General features: G+C 39.9%; 1 protein-coding gene across 1 annotated transcript; it reads right to left on the bottom strand.

Moving 5' to 3' along the window:
* Nucleotides 1-1,022: 1,022 nt before the first annotated feature.
* Nucleotides 1,023-20,819, bottom strand: LOC134752116 (ionotropic receptor 25a). Its single transcript, XM_063687688.1, has 19 exons — nt 20,601-20,819; nt 20,001-20,147; nt 18,882-19,085; nt 18,273-18,439; nt 17,315-17,488; nt 16,488-16,684; nt 16,030-16,189; nt 14,825-14,941; nt 11,072-11,176; nt 10,160-10,259; nt 9,085-9,262; nt 8,438-8,621; nt 7,892-8,013; nt 4,769-4,881; nt 3,455-3,545; nt 2,851-3,012; nt 2,269-2,342; nt 1,849-2,026; nt 1,023-1,158 (listed from the first exon to the last, which is right to left on the bottom strand). Exons 1-19 carry the CDS (start codon nt 20,677-20,679, stop codon nt 1,032-1,034), a joined length of 2,679 nt encoding a protein of 892 aa, XP_063543758.1. The 5' UTR covers nt 20,680-20,819; the 3' UTR covers nt 1,023-1,031.
* Between the last annotated feature and the right edge of the window lie 881 nt (nt 20,820-21,700).

The raw sequence follows: 21,700 nt of genomic DNA, 5'->3' as shown, positions 1-21,700 counted from the left end.
ATGATATAATCCGCAACAGGCTTTGTCAATTATAGTTGGTCAAACCAAATTGGCAGTAAATAAGAACCAAAAAAACTATATCCTTTTTTTTTGAGTGCTTGTACTAGTGCAAGACAAAGATAGTATGATTAACGATCTATGTTTGAAATGAGACAGTCCTTTGACAAACTATAGACACTAAATTAAACTAGACCATGGTGACTATATAAAGGAGCCAAATCTCTATGTATGAAAAGTGTCCATCAAAAAACAGTAATTAGGCGGCGCCACCATACACCGAAATACTACCAAAAATAACCTACGTAATTTGGTCGGGTTATCTGTTGGTTCATGTTTACTCATGTCCCAGAGCCTAACTAGCGCCACCGGAGAGATTAGGAACTATTATTTAAAGCTGAAAGCGGTGACTTTTGCAACAATTCTGCCATAAGAGATTGGCATCCTTTCTATACCATCCATAAACTAGACCAAGTCCCCACTTCGGACCGTAGCCGGCCCAAAAGTCCCCATGACACTGGCAGCGTTGCCCCGTTGAATTGCCAAGGAGATCTGTTAAGTTATATTAATAAATTTCTATAAAAACGGCTGTAGACACATAGATTAATCCCTGATTAATTAAAAAATATATCTTAGTACATGAAGAAATAAACTTTATTACGTTAAATAATACAAAATATATAAAATAATATCATTATAAAAAGAAGGGGAATCTAGTGTTCTATGATGGGTATTCCACAACCGTCTTATAAAATACATATAATCACGCCTATTTCCCGGAGGGGTAGGCAAAGACAACGATTTCCACTTGCTACGATCCTGACATACCTCTTTCGCTTCCTTCACTTTCATAACATTCCTCATACACGCTCGCCGGTTTAGGGTGCTCTCACCTGGCCTTTCTTCAGGATTTCAGGATAAAATATATCTTTGATTTTAAACATAGGATTATATTTAGAGCCCTAATAATTAATTAACTTTGATCAGTGTTAGTTAAGTACTTAAATGATATTTTTTTGATACTGTGCCTATATCTACGGTTTGTACTCTGTTTTAGGAAAAACACTAATGTAAGATACACCATCCTTTTCTGACACCGGTTTGAATGTGTCGCCAATAGTCACTTGTCCTTTCTTCTCTTTTTTATCTCGCTTCCTCAGCCTGTGAAAGACATCATTATTATAAAATGGTCAAAAACACATACCTATTACATTTTAAAAGAAAAGTACCTAATATGTTGTTCGTAACACAGTTACGTATAGAAAGAAATAAATGTAATCTCAACTACTTAGGTCTTAGGTTACAGTCGCAACCAGTTTACACACACAAATTCCTTGTTCGTAACCAGTTACTAAACTTGGTTACGTACTACTAAAATTCAGAGTCATTTATTAAATATCTCTCAAGTAGTTGATAATAGTTTGTCCGTGTCATTTTGACATTTATGTTCTTTATAAAGAGACAGGTCTTGCTATAGTATTATTGAAACAGCATGGGTACGGTGACAGATGTCATCTCCATATAATTTATAGGTGTACCTAACCTTATAACGCAAAATCTCGCAAAATAGTACTGAGATAACATTTGTCACCATACCCATGCTGTTTGAAAAATATTATACAGAACGGCCACGCACTGCCCCGCCCCGACTCGAATTACCTCGCCCCACAGCAGATTGACGGCCGTTTGCCGGCCGCTCAGTACTGTTTTTAAGCAACTTACACTATGACGCATGCCGCGTGTACAGACGTACCGTTCACACATGGAAACGCAAGTGAGTTTTGATGTATAGCGTGTTCGCCCTATGACAGAGGCTAAGTTTTATGAATAATAGGATAAATATTAAAATACCTGGCCACACCGCCAGCAATTTTCTTCTCCAGATCCTTCTCGAAAGCCTTTTTGGGCTTAGTTTCCTCTTCCACCTGCCGCACTTTATTCTTCTCCTTCCGTTTGTAGTAGAACACCTCCCAGGCCAGAGTTATCATGGCGAGGCCGAGGCCGAAAAGAGTCGCTATGAACACGCCGCCTGCAGCACACAAAATTTTTATTTTTTACACAACTGCCCAAAAACAGAGTGTAAAGTAAGTATATGTGTCTATGTCGGCGGCTAATGCCCAAATAATAAATCATTGAAATTCTGCTCGTGATTGGTCAAACATGCAACAAATTTACCATTTCGCCTTTCGAGCGATCTTTACAGGTATTTCAAAAGTAATTTAAGCATACATGGCCAACTCAGCGATTTCAAAGTCCAGATTTGTCACCTACCTAAACTTTCCAAAGTTATACCCTCGGATTCGTCAGCATCAGGGCACTGTTGTCGAGCTGTTTCATTCCAGTACCTGAAATACGCGTTTCATTATGTAATCTGTCGTTTTCAGAGCACCATGGTCTTTTGTTATAAGCAAATTTATCATTTTTTAAATTATGCCAGCTCAATAGTAGCTACGGGTAACTGCTCTTAAAATCGTTCTTTCTACAGCTCGAGCAAAGCTCTGGACAGCGCCTGCAGCCTGGACCCCTGCTGACGATCAGACACCTAGATTTTCGCAGTGAACTCACTTAGCAGCTAGCTGTTCCAACAGTCTCTCCTTCTGCAGATCCAACAGAGCCCTGGACAGCTCTTGAAGTCTGGAGCCCTGCTGCACGGCAATGGCATACGGCTGCTCTGCAAATACCACACCTCAGGTTACAGGTTAGACTCACTTAGCAGCCAGCTGTTCCAATAGTCTCTCCTTCTGCAGATCTAGCCGAGCCCTGGACAGCTCTTGAAGTCTGGAGCCCTGCTGCACGGCGATGGCATACGGTTGCTCTGCAAATACCACACCTCAAGTTACAGTTTAGACTCACTTAGCAGCCAGCTGTTCCAATAGTCTCTCCTTCTGCAGATCCAGCAGAGCCCTGGACAGCTCCTCTTGAAGTCTGGAGCCCTGCTGCACGGCGATGGCATACGGCTGCTCCGCAAATACTTCGCCAACCTCAGTTAGGTTGCAGTTCAGGGTTACTTCGTATCTAAAAACAGCCCAATCGCTTTAACTCTTTAAACAATAAAGGCGACTACTTAATAATGCAATCACACTGGGTCGACCGTTATTTAAATGCAAAGTATGAGGTTGCCAAGCATATCAGGGTGTCCTCGCCGACGCAGTTAGCCCTTTCAGGTATCCAAGTTATCCAACCCGTCATGCCTATAAGATATCACGGAATAAGCTGTTCGGAAATTGCGACCACCTCAAAAACACCTCTGGAAACAGTAACAGACCAGTTGGAAACAAATTTCGATTTAGCACAGTAAAAATTCATTGCACAAAAGAACTCATTTTGTACCGAAATCATAGTGAGCTTAAACTTTTGACCAGTAGTGTACCTGGGGGTATCAAAATACGGTTCGTTTCTATAACATTTATGACAAACTAGTTCATCGACTGTAAAAGATACACAATTTTATTCTTACTTGATTTCGGCGGAGTCGTGTATGAAAGCAAAGTCGGCATCCGTATGTTCATCTACCTGTAGGAACCCGGTCTTAGCGTCTGGCACAGGCACTGAAAAAATCAATAAGTCATCTAACGTAACAAATAATTAATTCTAGCGATTTAAGGATTGCAACAAGAACCGTTGTATGAGAACAGAGCAATACCAGTCAGAGATCCATGGGGTTAGGGCGCATAATGATCCAATATCTGAGAGAGCTCGGAAAACATATAAAAACTCAAAAATGCGCGTTTTCCCAGAGACAAGACCTAGCTTGATCGATTTTTCGCCCTCGAAAACCCCCCATATATCACATTTCATCGAAATCGTTAGAGCCATTTCCGAGATCACCGAAATATATATATCCATACTAATATTATAAATGCGAAAGTCTGTCTGTCTGTCTTTCTGTCTGTCTGTTCCCTCTTCACGCTTAAACCGCTGAATCGATTTAGATGAAATTTGGCATAGAGATAGGTTGAGTCCCTGAGAAGGACATAGGATAGTTTTTATCCCGAAAATCATCCCTTAAGAAAGTAAAAAGCGGGGTGGAATTGAGATAATTAATGAAGTGCCTGCTAATTTGTGTGCATAATATGCTCAAATTGAATGATTGCTATGAGAATTTTTCCAGGCGCTATACTTACTTTAGCTGCTGTTACTAAGTCCACGCAGACGAAGTCGCGGGCAAAAGCTAGTATAAATAGTAGAATTGCTCGTTTAAAGGTATAAGATTAAGAGCGTTTTCACGATGTCCGATCCAATATCGAGTGTCGAAGTGGCCCTTGGTCAAAGATAGTTTATAGTGTGCCGAATGGCATCAAGACCTTTTATTTTTACATTTACACGTTATTTTGAACAAGAAACATTTACTTTACTAAAGGGGTCTGCGTGAGTTGGTCATTATACAAGTGAATCAGGGTCGTATTTACCCTAGGGCCAAAGGCCATGGCCCGGTGCGGCAGGCTGCAAGGGGCGGCAAAACAGGGTTTATTACCTTATATGAGACTATCATCACTTTACACTGATTTAAACTTTCACGATTATTACTCATTATTATTCACAACGACGGGACTTAATCGCGTAAAATAAGTTTTAAATTTACCTCCAACGTTTCGAGGATGGCGTTGTCCCCGTGGTCTCGGAGATGACTGGCTAAAGTTGACATCAACATCTTCTAGGCGCGCGAGTTTTTCGAACTACCCACTCACCACTTTAATGGGGCGGCGAATCTAACTGGCCCGAGGCGCGTTTTAAAGTTATCTTTAAAAACACAGTTCTTGTTAGTACTTACTAGAAGCATTGATGGCCAGCAATATGTGTCCGTACTGTTCCCTAATTGGATAGTCCCACACTCGATACTGAGACTGGTCTGATGTTGCGTTCAGTGTAATTTCCTTCCACACCCTGGGAATAAGTACGCAGTAAGGTCAAATAGTTTAAAAAACTTGTTTTAATGGAAAACGGATTCTAACTTATTTCAAAACATGCAGTTTACATAATCGATTGAGAACAATTAGTCTTTGCTTAGACTTCGCCGCAAGGAACCCTTTAGGCTTAAAAATGATTTTAGGACTTATTATAATTAATTTTATATTAACCATTAACAATATTTATTTAAACCAAATTAATAAATTTGATACTATTGTCATTCTCTTTCTTTGGCGGTCGTTGACGGTAATCCGTCATATTTACTTTTTATTTATGTTGTAAGGATAGGACCCAACTTTACGCAACTGGCAGGGTCGCCATGTAAGGTTGGGACCCAGGACAGTAGTAGTAAAACACAAGACTGTTGGTTAAATACTGAAGATATAATGAATCAATTTAAAAGATACAATCCTTTATATACTAAATTATCTAGGTTAACTATGAATCACACTACACGTGGAAAGTGTCAAATGGTTGTTTACCTAAATTCCATTCCTTATATAAAGTAGAGGAGAGTCATCTTACATGACTCTCCGTATATGGACTACATTCCTAATCCAATATGGGGGAGTCATTTTACATGACTCTACTTATATGGTACCGCTAAGCTCCACAATCTGGCATGTTTGATCCTTATGATCTAATTACATGTTATTCGAATCCTATAAATACCTAACTATACTTACACTTCAATGTAATAGGAAGCAAACGAGCAGACGAGTCGTCTGATGGGAAGCAGTCATCGCCGCCCATGGACATAAGCAACATCAGAGGAGCCACTTATGCGTCGCCCACCTTTGAGAACGCTAATTTTTTTTTTTTTTTTTTTGTGTGAACTGCCATCAGTCGGTAACGACTAATCAGTTTTGCTGTATTTAATATAATTTTTGGATTTTGGAGACCATCGTCCCACTTAACCACTGCTTTAATTTTGCACGATGTGCTTCCTTTTGAGTCTTTGTACTGTTTCAGTCTTGTCCAGTAATTTTGAAGCCAGTGGATTTGGATGCCTTGCCAGGCGCTCAATATAATTCTTAGTGAATTTTTTGACCACTTCCTTTATGGTGGTCATGAACCAGGGAGCGTTGGCAATCACACGAAGGATGGCGTTCTGAGCTCTTTGAAGGCACATTATGTTACTGTCGCTAGCAGTTCCCCATATTTGGATCCCATAGGTCCAGGTGGGTTTAATGATTGCGTTGTATAGGAGTAGTTTATTGTCCACTGAGAGGGTTGAGTTGCGTCCCATTAGCCAATGAAGATTTTTGTGCTTAAGGATCATTTCGTTGCGTTTGTGTTTTATGTGGTTTTTCCATGTAAGGCGCCTATCCAGATGAAAACCCAGATACTTGATACACTCGCAATGTGGCAGGACATCATTTCCAAGCTTGACGGGAGGGCAATCTTCTCTTCTTAGGCTAAAGGTGATATGGTTTGACTTATGAGCACTAGCTCAAATTCAAATTTCAAATTCAAATTCAAAATGTTTTATTTGCAAATATAGGTAGTACATACAGTGATGGTAATCTTACAATAAGTGGTGTCTCTATATTTGACCATCAGGCATGCAAAAAACAGTGTCTTAAGTCTAAATTAAAAAATTGTGTAAAAATAAACTGAACAGAAATCAGTATCAAAGAATTAATGACAACAGTTACTATTAAGAAGACTAGTTTTATAATATTAAATACCCGGATGTCAAACAATTAGAATTTATATAGTAAAACTAGGAATACAAATGTCGCAATGTCAAAGTCAAATAATGAAAAAAATAAAAAAAAAAATAAAAAAAAAATAGAAATTAAATATTCAAATAATCCGAGAGATAATAGTAGCATTTATCTGTTAAGAATGTCATCAATGCTCGTTTGAATTCAATTGTATCCTTATTTCTAATTGTGTCAGGTAGTTTATTATAAATTTTGCTTCCCAAACAAATCACACTCTTTAGTTTAAGGGCAGTATTAGCTGGTTCTGTATGTAAATCGATTTTTACTCTTTTATTTCGTAAATGCGTTGCTTTTTTAAAAAGTGTGGGATTTGTTTTAACAAAGACAGCAATTTCATAATGGCTCTTACGCGCCATTTAGTTAACCAGCTATGAGTATTATCCAGCAAAAGCTGTAGCTGTCTACTAGCTATTTCAGGTGATTTGTGACAGGAGAGGTAAGCTATATCATCTGCATAGGTAGCTACGGTAACCTGCTCAGAAGTAGGCAAATCATAGGTAAATATGTTATAGAGAGTAGGACCAATAACTGAGCCCTGCGGCACACCTGCTGTTATGTTATAAAAGCTGGATCTCGCATCTCCGTGTCTCACTTGAAAAAATCTGTCGGATAGGTACGAAGCTAAGATGTGAAAGAGCGAGTGGGGTAGTTTTTCTTTTATCTTGCACAATAGTCCCTTGTGCCAGACACGATCGAATGCTTGTTGCACATCCAGGAACGCCGCGGAGCAGTACTGTTTGTGTTCGAAACATTGACGTATTGCGTCATGAACCCGATGTACTTGTTCAGTTGTGGAATGTGACTTTCGGAATCCAAATTGGTGGGGTGGTATAACTCCACATTCATCCAAGTGAGACTTCAGCCGAACCAGAAATATTCTTTCCCACAACTTGGACAGCACAGGAGTCAGACTTATAGGACGATATGAACCAGTTTCGTGTGCCGGCTTGCCCACCTTGTGGATCATTATGATCTGCGAAACTTTCCACGACCCAGGAAAACATCCTATTCTGAAGATAGCGTTGAATAAGCAAGCGAGGAAGGTGATGGTTTTCTTAGGCAGTTCTTTAAGAATCTTAGGTGTGATTAGATCATACCCTGGTGCCTAGAACGCTAAATACCTGCTTCTTGAAGAACCCCATGTCATAGCGCAAGGGGAACACCTCAGAAGGCGGTATTCGTAAAGATATTTTCCAAAGTTCCTTGCATTAAAATAAAAGTAGCCGTGGGCCACAAATTGGTGTACATGTACATACCTGTACAGCGTATCTTCGGCAAACTTCATGTTGATGAAGTACTGGTGTATGGTGGAGCCTTCTACCACAGTGTAGTTGATCCTAGATTGGCGTGCTAATTGTTCCAGAGATGACACGGGTGTCTAAAATAAACAAAACTAGCTGTCAGGGTTCATGAGATACAGCCAGGTGACAGACAGACGGACAGCGGAGTCTTAGTAATAGGGTCCCGTTTTTACCCTTTTACCTATACCTGCCTGCTATGCCAGCCATCAGTGCCAGCATCGTTATACAGCAGTCACCAAGTGCCCCATCCTAAATACAAATGACAACAAAGATATGTTTACATTTTTGCACCAAACATATATTTGACGTCTGACTTATAGAAAACGTGGACAATTTATGTGCGAACACTGTACGAAAATACTATTCGTTCGTAACTTAGTTACGAACAAAGAAAATACTATTCGTAACTAGTTACAAACTTAGTTACGTACGGATACTTGTTTTACCTCTAGCGCCACGAACTAAATATGTAACTAAAGAGAGTAAAACTATATTAAGTACCTGCATTCTCTCAACAGTCAGAAAAGCCGCTAAATTCGCCGTGAAAGTAGCCAACATAAGCACCACAAAAAGCCAGTACGCAGCCACCAATGTTCGTCCTGACAGCGCCTTCGGTGCCTCCCCTCCACCTTGGGGGGTGAAGGAGGTAAGTGCAAACCAGAAGCTCTCTTTAAGAGTGAATTCTCTGTGAAAAAATTAGAATATCTAGGTAAAACTACAACCCTATTTAAGGATGACTCAATTCTCTTTTTTTTACTGAACTAATGAAACAATGCGTTGACTACGTAAGACATTTTTGTGTTCATATATTTGGTATCCAAAATGGTTATGATATAGATATACCAAAAGTTAGAGAGAGTAGGTATTCCTTAAACATCAAACACGAAACATTTATTCAGCAAATAGGCCACAGGGGCACTTTTACATGTCAATTTTTACAAACAATAAAATTAACCCAAAATTACAAAAAACAATTACATAAATATTAATGTTAAATTACACAAGAAAAAAAACTAATAAAAACTATACAAATAACAGAAGTACTAAAATTGTTACGATTTGGAATTTTTCCTATTTCGCAACTGCTTACAAAAACTAGTTACGAAATGGGATTAAGAGATATGCAATAGTAAAATTGGTTTACTAACCGGCAAGGGTACGGATAAGCATCAGGATTATTCCTCGCTGAGTAAGGTGAGTATTTATCCAACAGCCAGATCATGAACCCGGTCAAAATTAGTGCCGCCACGATGCTAAGCCACACTTCGGTCCGCAATACGGTCATGAATTTGAAGAGGGACGTCTTGCGAGTAGGCTTGCGTATCACTAGAAGAAAGCTTGTGGTCAGTTTAAAGAAAATTGGCAATTCATATTATATGTAAATGTTTGGACATTTTTACACAGTTCAATAGTCCCTCAGTAAACACTATAGGTAAGGCTTGTGTTACCGGGATTATAACCCGGGGCTTCCAGCTTCATTAGCAGTAGGTAAGAACCGGCCAAGTGCGAGTCGGACTCGCGCACGAAGGGTTCCGTACCATTACGCAAAAAACGGCAAAAAAAGCACGTTTGTTGTATGAGAGCCTCACTTAAATATTTATTTTATTCTGCTTTTAGTATTTGTTGTTATAGCGGCAAGAGAAATACATCATCTGTGAAAATTTCAAATGTCTATTAGCTATCACGATTCATGAGATACAGCCTGGTGACAGACAGACGGACAGACAGACAGACGGACGGACGGACGGACGGACAGTGGAGTCTTAGTAATAGGGTCCCGTTTTACCCTTTGGGTACGGAACCCTTAATTATTATGGAGAACATCATCAATTCATCAGTCCACCACTGCTGAGTGCAGACCTCATCTAAGAAGAGAGTTTAGACTATAATCCTTACGTTAACCCAATTTGGATCAGGAACTTTTTATTGACAAAGCCTTAGCGAAGGTCTCCGCCTCAGCTTGGACAAAAATGTATTCGTATGTCCGGATGTTCTTCTTTGCAGGTCGCATTTCTCAAACATTTCTCGTGAAATTTGGTGAGCAGATTCGATAATTATATAGACTTATTTGTCGATTGTTTTTAGAACGTTTTCAAAATGGCGGAGCCATGAGGGTTCTCGGGGTCTACAGCTCATAGGGCCACTGGTATTAAAACCTCTAATTTCTTCACCTGCCAACAACTGCCATGATTCAATATTGACTAAAAGATAGTTTCGTCTTACCGATAAGTATGCCGCTCTGTTCAAAATACGGCGCCACGAAATCGATCACCTCCTCTCTCTCAGCCGTCATGGTTAGTGCCGACACCGCTATATCAGTCTCCTACAAATTCATAAACCTCATCTCAAGGGCCCTCCACACTCATGCGCGAATCACGGCGCGAAGCCGCGAACGCGAGTGTGGAGGGCCCTTAAACTTGACTAAAAACTTAGAGGATATAACCAAACGGAGACGCCTTGTCTGTAATTTTCTGTACAAAAAGTAGTGTAAAAGTGCCGATTTTTGCGGGGGAGGGGAACGTCAAATGAATACGTAACGTATATAAATAGCCATGTCAGATAAACGTCAGTCCATACATTGTTTATGACCATGTACACAGACCACCCCCCAAATGGAGTAGCCATTCATTGTGGCTACTCCGTTTGGGAGGTGGTCTGTGTACATACAAATACAAATAAGAAACAAATAAATATTAGGGGACATCTTACACAGACACGCACAGATCAAACTAGCCTCAAACTAATCAAAGCTTGTACTATGGGTGCTAGCTGGCCACGATATACGATGGGAAACACCCATGACTTTGTAACAAATATTTGTTTTCATCACACAAATAAATGCCCTTTCCGGGATTCGAACCATCGGCTTCACAGGCAGGGTCACTAGGTCACTACCCACTAGGCCAGACCGGTCGTCAAACAAATATTGCAATTAAATAAAAGCTTGTAAAATTAATCGAATTTAAACTATCGTGAGACATATTAACTTAACTAACTTAGCGGTTTCACTCACGTGTTTAAAAAAAAAATAAAAAAAATTTAAAAAATTTAAAATATTTTTTTCTTTTAATAAAAAAAAAATAAAAAAAAAATATAAATTAAAATGTAAAATGATTTAAAAAAATCGTTGCTTACAGCCCTCATGAGATCTCCCACTACTCCATCCCACGTCCCGTTCGCCAGTCTTCGCCCAAAGGAGCCCGTTTTTGGGGTTATTATTTCGTAGTCGAAATCCATTGACTGGAAAAAAATACCTTTGTAAATACACAATTTGTTTATTTATACATGTATTTCATTAAATTAATTAAGGCGGTTCCCTGAGTCAGAAGGCGAAAAATCTCCTTATACGATCATGTTATTCTAAGAGGCGTTGATATTCGTAGACGTGTAAAAAATATATGTAGTTCTTGACTATATTATCTATAATAACATACACGCTTCCGATACACGAATTATGACACTTCGCTCGATACAATTAATTCCCAAAGTAACCTCTAACTCGGACTTTTAATCCAACTTTACTCGGTTACTTCGGCTTTCGAATTTCGATATTGTAAGGTAACGTTTTTAAAATAAATAAAAATCGGCAAAATTCGATCAAAATGGACACTTGGCGCGCATGATCTTTCCCGTTCTTTCTTGCGAAATGTGACAGTGACAGCGGCAAACCGATGAAACGGCCTTAGAGGAATAGAATAGCTGATTCGAAACTGCAACGTTTTAAGACACCATGGTCGACCACAGTAGGTGTCCATGTTTGTCTGTGCTGGCATCATAGCTCTCAAACGGATGGACCGATTTCGATGCGGTTGTTTTTACGTGAAAGCGAGTTTTCTTGCGATGGTTCTTAGCTATGGTTGATGAAAATCGATGCAGCAATTGGACGTAGTTACGCGAAAACGTTCCAACCCACAAGTCACTCGAAAATGAGTTACCACAACCAGGGTACTATTTTTGACATATTACATCATGTGCACACAAAGATGCTAGTATTTTTAGGTTAGTTTCATCAATAAAGTTTGACCCAAATGTTCCAACCCACCATTATGCCAAGGACGTGTACTCAAAATAAAGTAAAAACATTACATGCATACTGAAACATATTGTTAAAAACTCTTAATAGAATAACATATCGTTATAATGTTCCACTTGTCTTGGAACATTATACTAAATTCATAAAACGCACATTTAATTGTTTCTTAAATGATCCATGTGGGTTAGAACGTTTTTGCAAAATCTTTATACATTTTTTATTCCTGCAAAAATGTTCCATGTAATTTGAAACCTTTTAGATTAATCCATACTGTTTTTTTAAGCTGCGAAGACTGTTCTAAATAAATTGGAACGTTTTATTATAATATATTATTTTCTAATTTTTTGCTATTAACGATCCACATATACTTGATCCATTTTTGCTATTAAATATGTTCGAGAGAAAAAAATATTTTTTACCAAAATAAATAACTATGGTATATTTAAGTTTATGTATTTAGTCAAAAGAATCAATGGACTATTACTCTTTGCTCCCGTAAAATGACAGCACCAACGAAACGCACATGTGAAACGAAACGCCGCCGCGGACCTACTTGTCATCGTAGTGGGAAAACAAATGCCGACAAAGTAAGACGTGCTGCCGTGTTGTCTTCTTTTGTTAAATTGGACGTATTTACGCGAAAACGTTCCAACCCACAGCGACCCCATTTTGAGATAAACGCAATTTTGTGTTTTAGTGGTACACTTTTTCCCTGTAATTATTCCAGGCAAATACTATTGGTTTTACTGTGGAATGCCAAACTGGTTATTGAATGATATGCATATTTTTTGTAAATACATAATACAAGGGGCATATAAATAGGTAAAACGAGTTTGAAACGTTTTTGCTAAATTTAATTTTGTATGAACCTTGTTAAATAGCAATTATGCATAAACGTTCCAAAACGAATTTAAGTGTATTATTTTATAAATATATCTAAAATAAATTTAATATGTAAAATAATAAATAACAATGAGGAACATACAAAAACAAAAAAAAAATTGAAAATGTATTACAAAAAAAATAGGACGTGATCTTTTGAGCTTAGAACCTATGCCAAAAATTAGCTGATATGGTTCCAAAAGTTATCAAAAACTTATATTAAACATTCAATCATCATCGTATTCTATGATCTCGAAGTCCGGAACTCCACCAAACCCATCAACATCTTCAGTAGCTTCTTCATAACATCAATATTATTAAAACCTGTAAAAAAGTTAAACCTCTTCAAGTTTACAAAATGACAAAGACTGATTTTTTTAGTTCAACTAAACTGGAAAAGAAGATTATCAATAGGAAGAAGTTTACAGACTCATCTAAAGTTAGTTGGCTACATACAAAAGAAATTAAGTTGGATAAAGATAAAATGTTTTCTATTTTTATGCGGTCTACGATGGAAGACGATTTCATACATAAATACATACATACATACATACATATAATCACGCCTATTTCCCGGAGGGGTAGGCAGAGACCACGGATTTCCACTTGCTACGATCCTGACATACCTCTTTCGCTTCCTTCATTTTCATAACATTCCTCATACACGCTCGCCGGTTTAGGGTGCTCTTGACCTGGCCTTTCTTCAGGATTTCCCCGATCTGATCAGAGAAAGTCCGCCGAGGTCTGCCCCTTCCAACTCCCGTTTCTACCTCTCCCTTATACACTCTCTTTGTTAGCCTTCTTTCACTCATTCTTTCCACGTGTCCAAACCATCTCAACATACCTTTCTCAATTTTTGTCACTACAACTTCGCTCAGTCCACACTGTTCCTAATTCTATCTTGTAATCTCACACCACACACACTTCTCAACGCTCTCATTTCCACTGCATTCACTTGGCTCTGATGCCTCTTCTGCCATACCCAACTTTCGCTACCATACATAAGTGTAGGCACCAGCACCCCTGTATGCACAGCCAACCAACCGTGCCTTTTGCGACACCTTCGTTGTCGACCAATGAGTTGAAAATTGATAAAAGAATAAAGCGAGAACTGCAATACATAAAAGAATCTGATTTTTGTTTATTGTGGCCTAATGGCAAACCGATTGCTCCAGCGAAATTAGTGGACTTACAATCCATGTACCACTACATACCTGAGGATTGCCTTCAATTTTATAGAACGCTTCAAAGTTCTGAAGAAGCTACTGATGATGTTGATGGGTTTGGTGGAGTTCCGGACTTCGAGATCATAGAATACGATGATGATTGAATGTTTAATATAAGTTTTTGATAACTTTTGGAACCATATCAGCTAATTTTTGGCATAGGTTCTAAGCTCAAAAGATCACATCCTATTTTTTTTGTAATACATTTTCAATTTTTTTTTTGTTTTTGTATGTTCCTCATTGTTATTTATTATTTTACATATTAAATTTATTTTAGATATATATTTATAAAATAATACACTTAAATTCGTTTTGGAACGTTTATGCATAATTGCTATTTAACAAGGTTCATACAAAATTAAATTTAGCAAAAACGTTTCAAACTCGTTTTACCTATTTATATGCCCCTTGTATTATGTATTTACAAAAAATATGCATATCATCCCATAACCAGTTTGGCATTCCACAGTAAAACCAATAGTATTTGCCTGAAATAATTACAGGGAAAAGGTGTACCGCTAAAACACAAAATTGCGTTTATCTCAAAATGGGGTCGCTGTGGGTTGGAACGTTTTCGCGTAACTACGTCCAATTTAAAGAATATCAGCTTTTATCCAAAATGATGGGATTTTGGTGCATAATGCAGGGGTTTTTAATTTTTTTAATTTAATAGTTTTTCTCTCAAAAATATTATGTAATCCTTATGAATAAATTACCTACCTATTAATACCTCAGAATAGTTCTTACCTCAGACAGTTTCTGTATGAGGTCAATACAATAGCCCTCATACATCGGTTCTCCATCGTCGTTGAACATTGGTTCTCTAGTATTCGGGTCTAACTTCGGCATCGTCCAGGGTACGGCCTGAAAAATAAATGCACAGGATAACAACAGCAACAGTTTATGCAACAGCTCAGGCTTCTGGACCCGGGTATGTCCTTAAACTGCGTCCGGACCCGGATATGTCCTTAAACTACGTCCAAAAGAGAGGTATGGGCACGGTGAATGACATCTCGCTTTGTGTGGTAGGGCACAGGACAGCGGATGTCATTCCAGATCTAGAGCAGAGCCCAACTGGGGAAGTACCTCCACCTTACAGAAAACCGCAGCCAAATAACACTAGACCCTACTCATAGTGTTGTGTTCCTGCCGGTAAGTAAGGTTGCCCGAGCTCAACGAGGGAGAGGAGTGTTAGGGTCGGCAACGCGCGTGTAATATCTCCGGTGTTGCAGGCGTCCATAGGCTACGGTAACTGCTTACCATCAGGCGGGCCGTATGCTTGATTGCCACCGACGTGGTATAAAAAAAATCCATGGCTATCATCTAAGTAACCTCAAGTTCTGATGCTTATTGAACTAACTAATGTCGTGGCTCAGCAACCCAAAGAGGGTCTTGGCCTCCGACACAAGAGCACGCAACTTTTTCCGACCGACATCGTTGGGGGAAACCTATGTCAAACGAAATGGTCGTCAACTGATATGATGATGGTTTTTTTATACCACGTCGGTGGCAATCAAGCATACGGCCCGCCTGATGGTAAGCAGTTACCGTAGCCTATGGATGCCTGCAACACCAGAGATAGTACACGCGCGTTGCCGACCCTTTAAAAACCTGTACACTCCTTTTTTGAAGAACCCCATACTGTAGCCCCTCGGGAATACCTCTGGGTGTTAACTTACGCGTACTTAGGCGTAGTATTAATTTCGAAGAACTGGCTCCGAGGTCACTCCTGGCATAAGCTAGTCTTCATCAGCGGACCAGATGGCTGCACGCTGTAGACCTGTATCTGGCTCAACTCAACTGGATAAACTCACAGGAGCAGTACCAATCGTAAAGAACTGTCTTAGAGGTTCCAAGGTCACTCTCGGCAACAGCTTGTATTCTTCATCAGCGGACCAGATGGCTGCATGCTGCAGACCTGTATCTGGCTCAACTCAACTGGATAAACTCACAGGTGCAGTACCAATCCTAAAGAACTGTCTTAGAGGTTCCAAGGTCACTCCCGGCAACAGCTTGTATTCTTCATCAGCGGACCAGATGGCTGCATGCTGCAGACCTGTCTCCGGCTTCAAGGTTGATAGGATGAAGCGGGAGCGGAGGAAGATACCGGATCTGAAAGAGATGTTTAGATGTGCAAAAGTTGTCTGAAAGAGATCGCTTTTTAACGATAAGACTGATCTCTATTTTTAGACAATTGGTTTTCTCTGTAATTATTTATTTGGTATGCAATTAAATAAAGTGTATTCTTTTCTGCTCTGTTCTATGTTTAAGAGTCTTATTTTGTGAAGTCAGAGGTAGATTTTCGGTATGAAAAACATGTTTCAACCGAAGGTCCGGTTGCGGCTGAAACTAGAGCAAAACTGAACCTTCAGTTTCGGGGATTTTATGCCCTCCGCAGTTTTAAGACTACCTTTCAGCGTCCCAATAGAACAGGCTCTCGTTCGAAGCCCCCAACTCCTCAGCCAGCTGCCGGTAGACCTTCGATCTGGTGCCGTTATCCGCCACCAGGTTGTCGCAGTCCACCCTGATTGTGAAGTCGTCGTTGTCAAGCTTGGAATACGTTTCCGCTAGAAGTTGGAGCAGGGCGAAGAGGATTGGCTGCTTTCGCTGTAAAAGGAAAGAGGAAAGTGGAAGACCGCTTTGCCATACTAAACGTACCTAGTCCCCATTTCTACGAGTAGATAACTATAATCATAATCAAACCAAAAACATCTAGGCTTGAACTTTTTTGGAGTGGAAGGCCAGATGGCGTTCGCTTTTGTAAAAACTTACAGAAAACTGCAGCCAAATAACACTAGACCCTACTCATAGTGTTGTGTTCCTGCCGGTGAGTAAGGTTGCCAGAGCTCAACGAGGGTGCGGTGTTAAGGGTCGGCAACGTGCATGTAACTCCTCTGGAGTTGCAGGCGTACATAGGCTACGGAGACTGCTTAACATCAGGCGGGCCGTATGCTTGTTTGCCACCGACGTAGTATAAAAAATAAATAAAGTACAATTAGTACCAACGCCAACTCTTGGGATTAAGTCTCGTCTAATAGTAGACTCTAGGCCAGTTGTTCCCACTGTGCGCCGCGGCGGGGTGCCGTAGATAGTAGAGAGGGGCGCCGTGAGGCAAGCCTCCTCACGTTACCTATCTATTTCGAATAGCCTAGCTAGGTTAGGGCACCGCCGCCGAAATTTTAAACTTGCAAGTGCGCCGCAGACTGAAAAAGATTGGATCATCGTATGGATAACAACCTCAAAATCCTGTGAACAGCTGCACCCATCCTTCTGCTCCATGACCTTGCAGCACTCCGCAGCATCCACCTGCAGCACCATAGCTGGTCTGACGGGCTGCAGCTCCAGGGTCGAGTAGTCCGTCAGCACCAGGTTCCAGCGGTAGTCTCGGCGGACTAGCTTCTCTTTAACAGCCTGGTGACAGACCAATTTAAAAATCATAAAGGTAACATTCGGATGTGACTGCAGCAGCGTCACTGCAGAGGGTTAGCGCGGGCAGTGAAATCTCACTGTGATTCTCCTAATTGTGTGCCGGATTGAACGTTCGAATCACCTCTCCCGACCTTGTCTAATGTCATACAGAAATAAGTAAGCATAGAGTGCTCACTCCATACACCAGTTTTGTTACCAAAACGCTTATTATTTTCTTAGTCGACATCTAGCGTCAAGTAGCGGATTTATCAGTACCGCTACTTGACACTAGATGTTACGAGTGTCCCGATTGACGAAAAGTGTATTGCTCAACAATTTATTACAAGCAGAAGGAGTTAAAAATAGAGTTCCGGTTAAAGGATGACTCACGTTAGACCGGGCCGTGACCGGGCCGGAGCTTCCGACGCTTACTTTTCTATGACATGACAGGATCACGTGATGCTTTCCATAGAAAACGAAGCGCCGGAAACTCCGGCCCGGTCACGGCCCGGTCTAACGTGAGTCATCCTTAATCCGGTTATATTAGCTGAAAATTGTCGAGCATCATGTTTGTATCAGTAACAAACCGCTGCCCACAACGACGAAGAAGCTCGGTTAAGGCCGCATTGTTTTTGATGCACGTGCGGAATCTCTAGTTAGGCCGGCGTGGTACCACCCACATGCGTACGTTCGAAAAATCGGAACCCCGAGGACATACAAAGAGTCCAGGAATGGCCAATACGATGACGATATACCTTTAAACGTGAAAATTTACTAAATTACCTACCCTTTTATAAGTGTCAGTGACGAAAGCTCCGCTGCCCACAACGACGAAGAAGCTTGGTTCAGGCCGCATCGTTTTTAATGCACGTGCCGAGTCCCGGGTGAGGCCGGCGTGCACCCACACGCGGACGTTGGACTCGCCGAGAAGCTCGTAGAGGGTCCGATCCACGTCTGAGAAAGATTGTATCATATTATAGTCGGACTAAGCTAACTCTGCACCGAATTTGACTTGGCAAATTGACATGAAAAATATCTGTGTAAAAAAATACGGTTATGCAGATACTCCACAATTTGTCATTGCAATATCAGTACAGAGTTAGCTTGGTCTGACTATTATAGGACTATTCAGGACAAAGGTACGTGTTCACATTAGATGCGGCGTTCGTGCGGGACATTCATTGCCATATAAGTAGGTACATAGCGCTGTCTCGCTCACGCAGAGTGGTGTGGTGCAATAACCGCGTAAAGACACTTTCTTTCTTTCTTCCTTTATTCCTTCCACCCGTTCTTTCTTCTTGTGCTCGTCGGTTCTTCCTTTCATTTTCCGTTTTTCCGATCTATCCTTCCTTCATTCTTTTATTTCATTTCTTCATTTTTTTTTGTTTCTACTAACCGGCCTCGCTCTCCAAGAGCAGTGCCGCGTCCGTAGCGTTCCTGGACTCCAGATACTCGTCCATAGCCTGGATTAGGTGCTGCGAGCCGAGCCGTGCTCGCACCAAGGGCACGCCCGCGGTACTCGACAACTCCTCCAGCGAGTCCCATGGCGACCAGGATAGGTCCACTATCATTGACACGCCGTTCGACAGGGCGGAGCATACTGAAAAAAGTAAAGTTTAAGACCAAGGACTTTTTAATATGGACGTTCCGTCAGTCCATTACATTGAGAAAATATGACCTTGAATAATGGAATTGCCGTCTGCATTCAAGTTGAATCACTTGAAAGATGCTATAACGCACTCGTAGACGAAAATGACAAAATTAATTTGACATGATTTTAAGGTCACATTTCGCGCTTAATCATAATATAGACGTGACGTCCAGTTAAAATGTAAGTTCCTTGTTTAAATCATAGTAGACTGACCATGGTATCTTTGCACAAACTCTGCAGTAAAAACGCATACATATCCCTATAAGCTCCATACTTGACGTAGCACTTGGCATGAAAACTTAGCGTGGTCCGTCTGATAATACCTAAACTATAAACTGTAATAGATGTCATATATTTAAGAAAAAGTGACGATTCGACGAAGCCCTCCTGTGGTGAAGGCCGGATTCGAACCGGCGTCTTTAGCTATCGCGGCTAACGCCATGAACCCCTAGGCCACCTCGCCACCAGTGGCGCCGCAGTGGCGAGGTGGCCTAGGGGTTCATGGCGCTAACCGCGATAGCTAATAAAGACCCGGTTCGAATCTGACCTTCACCACTGGAGGGCTTCGTCACTTTTTCTTTAATATATGACATCTATTACAGTTTATAATAGTATATATATGGTAGTGTGACTACTTAAAAAACACAAATCAAAATATTTAATAAAATAATTAGATTTGTTCCCAAAGTCGTTCAATGCCTAAACTACTCGTAACAGCTGATCCCGGAAAAATTAATACTACATATTTTGAGAACATCTGGCAGCTTTTCATCGGTGGAGACCAGATTATACGATGTAATTTATGCCATTGAATGGACATTGGTATATACGTTACTCTATTGTTTCACGTTCGCTTTAACTTACATTGTCTGTAGCTTTCTTCTTCGTTCTCTCTGTCTAACGAAACGATGGCCTCGCTCACTCTCAGGTCTGGTTGGGCCTCCTCAGCAAACTTTAGGCCTCGGCCGATGAGCTGCGGTAGATCCTGTTCCTGCGATTCTATTATAAACACTGGAAAAACAATTGGATGAAAGTTCTAGTCTGTACTTTCGTATTAACTAAGATAATTTTCAAATTAAAGAAGAGTTTTTGAAAGCTCGTAACTTTTATAATAATAAAATAAAATAAAAACCGGCCAAGTGCGAGTCGGACCAGCGCACGAAGGGTTCCGTACCATTACGCAAAAACGGCAAAAAAAAACAAGTTTGTTATATGGGAGCCCCTTTAAAATATTTATTTTATTCTGTTTTTAGTATACAGTAACAGTAATACATCATCTGTGAAAATTTCAACTGTCTATCTATCACGGTTCATGAGATACAGCCTGGTGACAGACGGACAGACAGACAGCGGAGTCTTAGTAATAGGGTCCCGTTTCCCGTAAGATATGATATATGATAATCCCTCGGGGCACAACTATACCTCTTATTTATTTAAATCGCATTTATTTTCATTGATACTTACCGAATCGCAAACTCAGCTCCGAAGCCACACAACCCAAATTAAAAATAAAAATAGCCAAAAACAAACAACAGAAATCCATTTTAATATCGACAAGAACCGCAAGTGCCGCAGCTTTTTACTTTATTCAGCAAAATTACGGAAATATATTCCTGTAATAAGTAAGGTATGAACAAAGTCAAAAAAACATAAAATATTATGCGTAATTTTTCATACATTGTAATATTTTAATAAGCCATGATTTAATCTGGCTTGGCTGAACAGAATTAAAAAAAAAACATTTATTTCTGAACGCATATAAAACTTGTCTAATTTTTACTCTGGCTGGAAAATATTTAAAAAAAAGTGTCAGTTGAACTTGAATCCTTATGATAAAATGGCGGTATAATATAGTGGATTAATCAGTTATCGTGTATTGAATATTTTATAGTAGTTTGAAGACGAAATAATGCTTAGACAATGCCTTGTCATGTTATTATTGGTAGTGATTTACTGTTTACTTTTGTACTGTTGCGTTCAAAAGTCTTTTATAGCCCAGTAAAGATACGTTTGTTTAAAACATTAAATAATATAAGCCAGATTTTTTTAAATATCATTCTAATAAGATATTTACAGATAATACATGCAGGAATCCTACAAAAATGCTACCGGGAAGTAGGTAAATGGAAAAAAAATAACTCCGTTTTTTTTTTCTAACAATTTTTTTTTATTTGCAAGGATAACGACACTTTTGCCTAAAATTTGTAAAAATCGAAATCAAAGAAAATATACACAAAGCTAATAAATCTACAAATGTACGAAGCGAATGATACAATGTCCTAATTTTCTAGAAACCAATATGTAAATATAGTTTGTCAAAGGACTGTCTCATTTCAAACATAGACAGAGAGAATCATACTATCTTTGTCTTACACTAGTACTGGCACCCAAAAGAAAAGGATGAGTATAGTTTTTTTTTGTTTTTATTTACTGCCAATTTGGTTTGACCAATCGAAAGTCGGACGTCAGATCCAATCGGCCACCTGTCCTCCACTACTGTCCGCGCGCCAATTCCGTGCATTCAGAGGTCGAGGAAATGGGGGGGTGTGCGCCGCGCCCAGACG

This window comes from Cydia strobilella, chromosome 24, assembly GCF_947568885.1.
Source record: "Cydia strobilella chromosome 24, ilCydStro3.1, whole genome shotgun sequence".
In the NCBI taxonomy this organism is placed as follows: Eukaryota; Metazoa; Arthropoda; class Insecta; order Lepidoptera; family Tortricidae; genus Cydia; species Cydia strobilella.
Note: the sequence above shows the minus strand (reverse complement) of the source record. Positions and strands in the feature narration are given on the sequence as shown.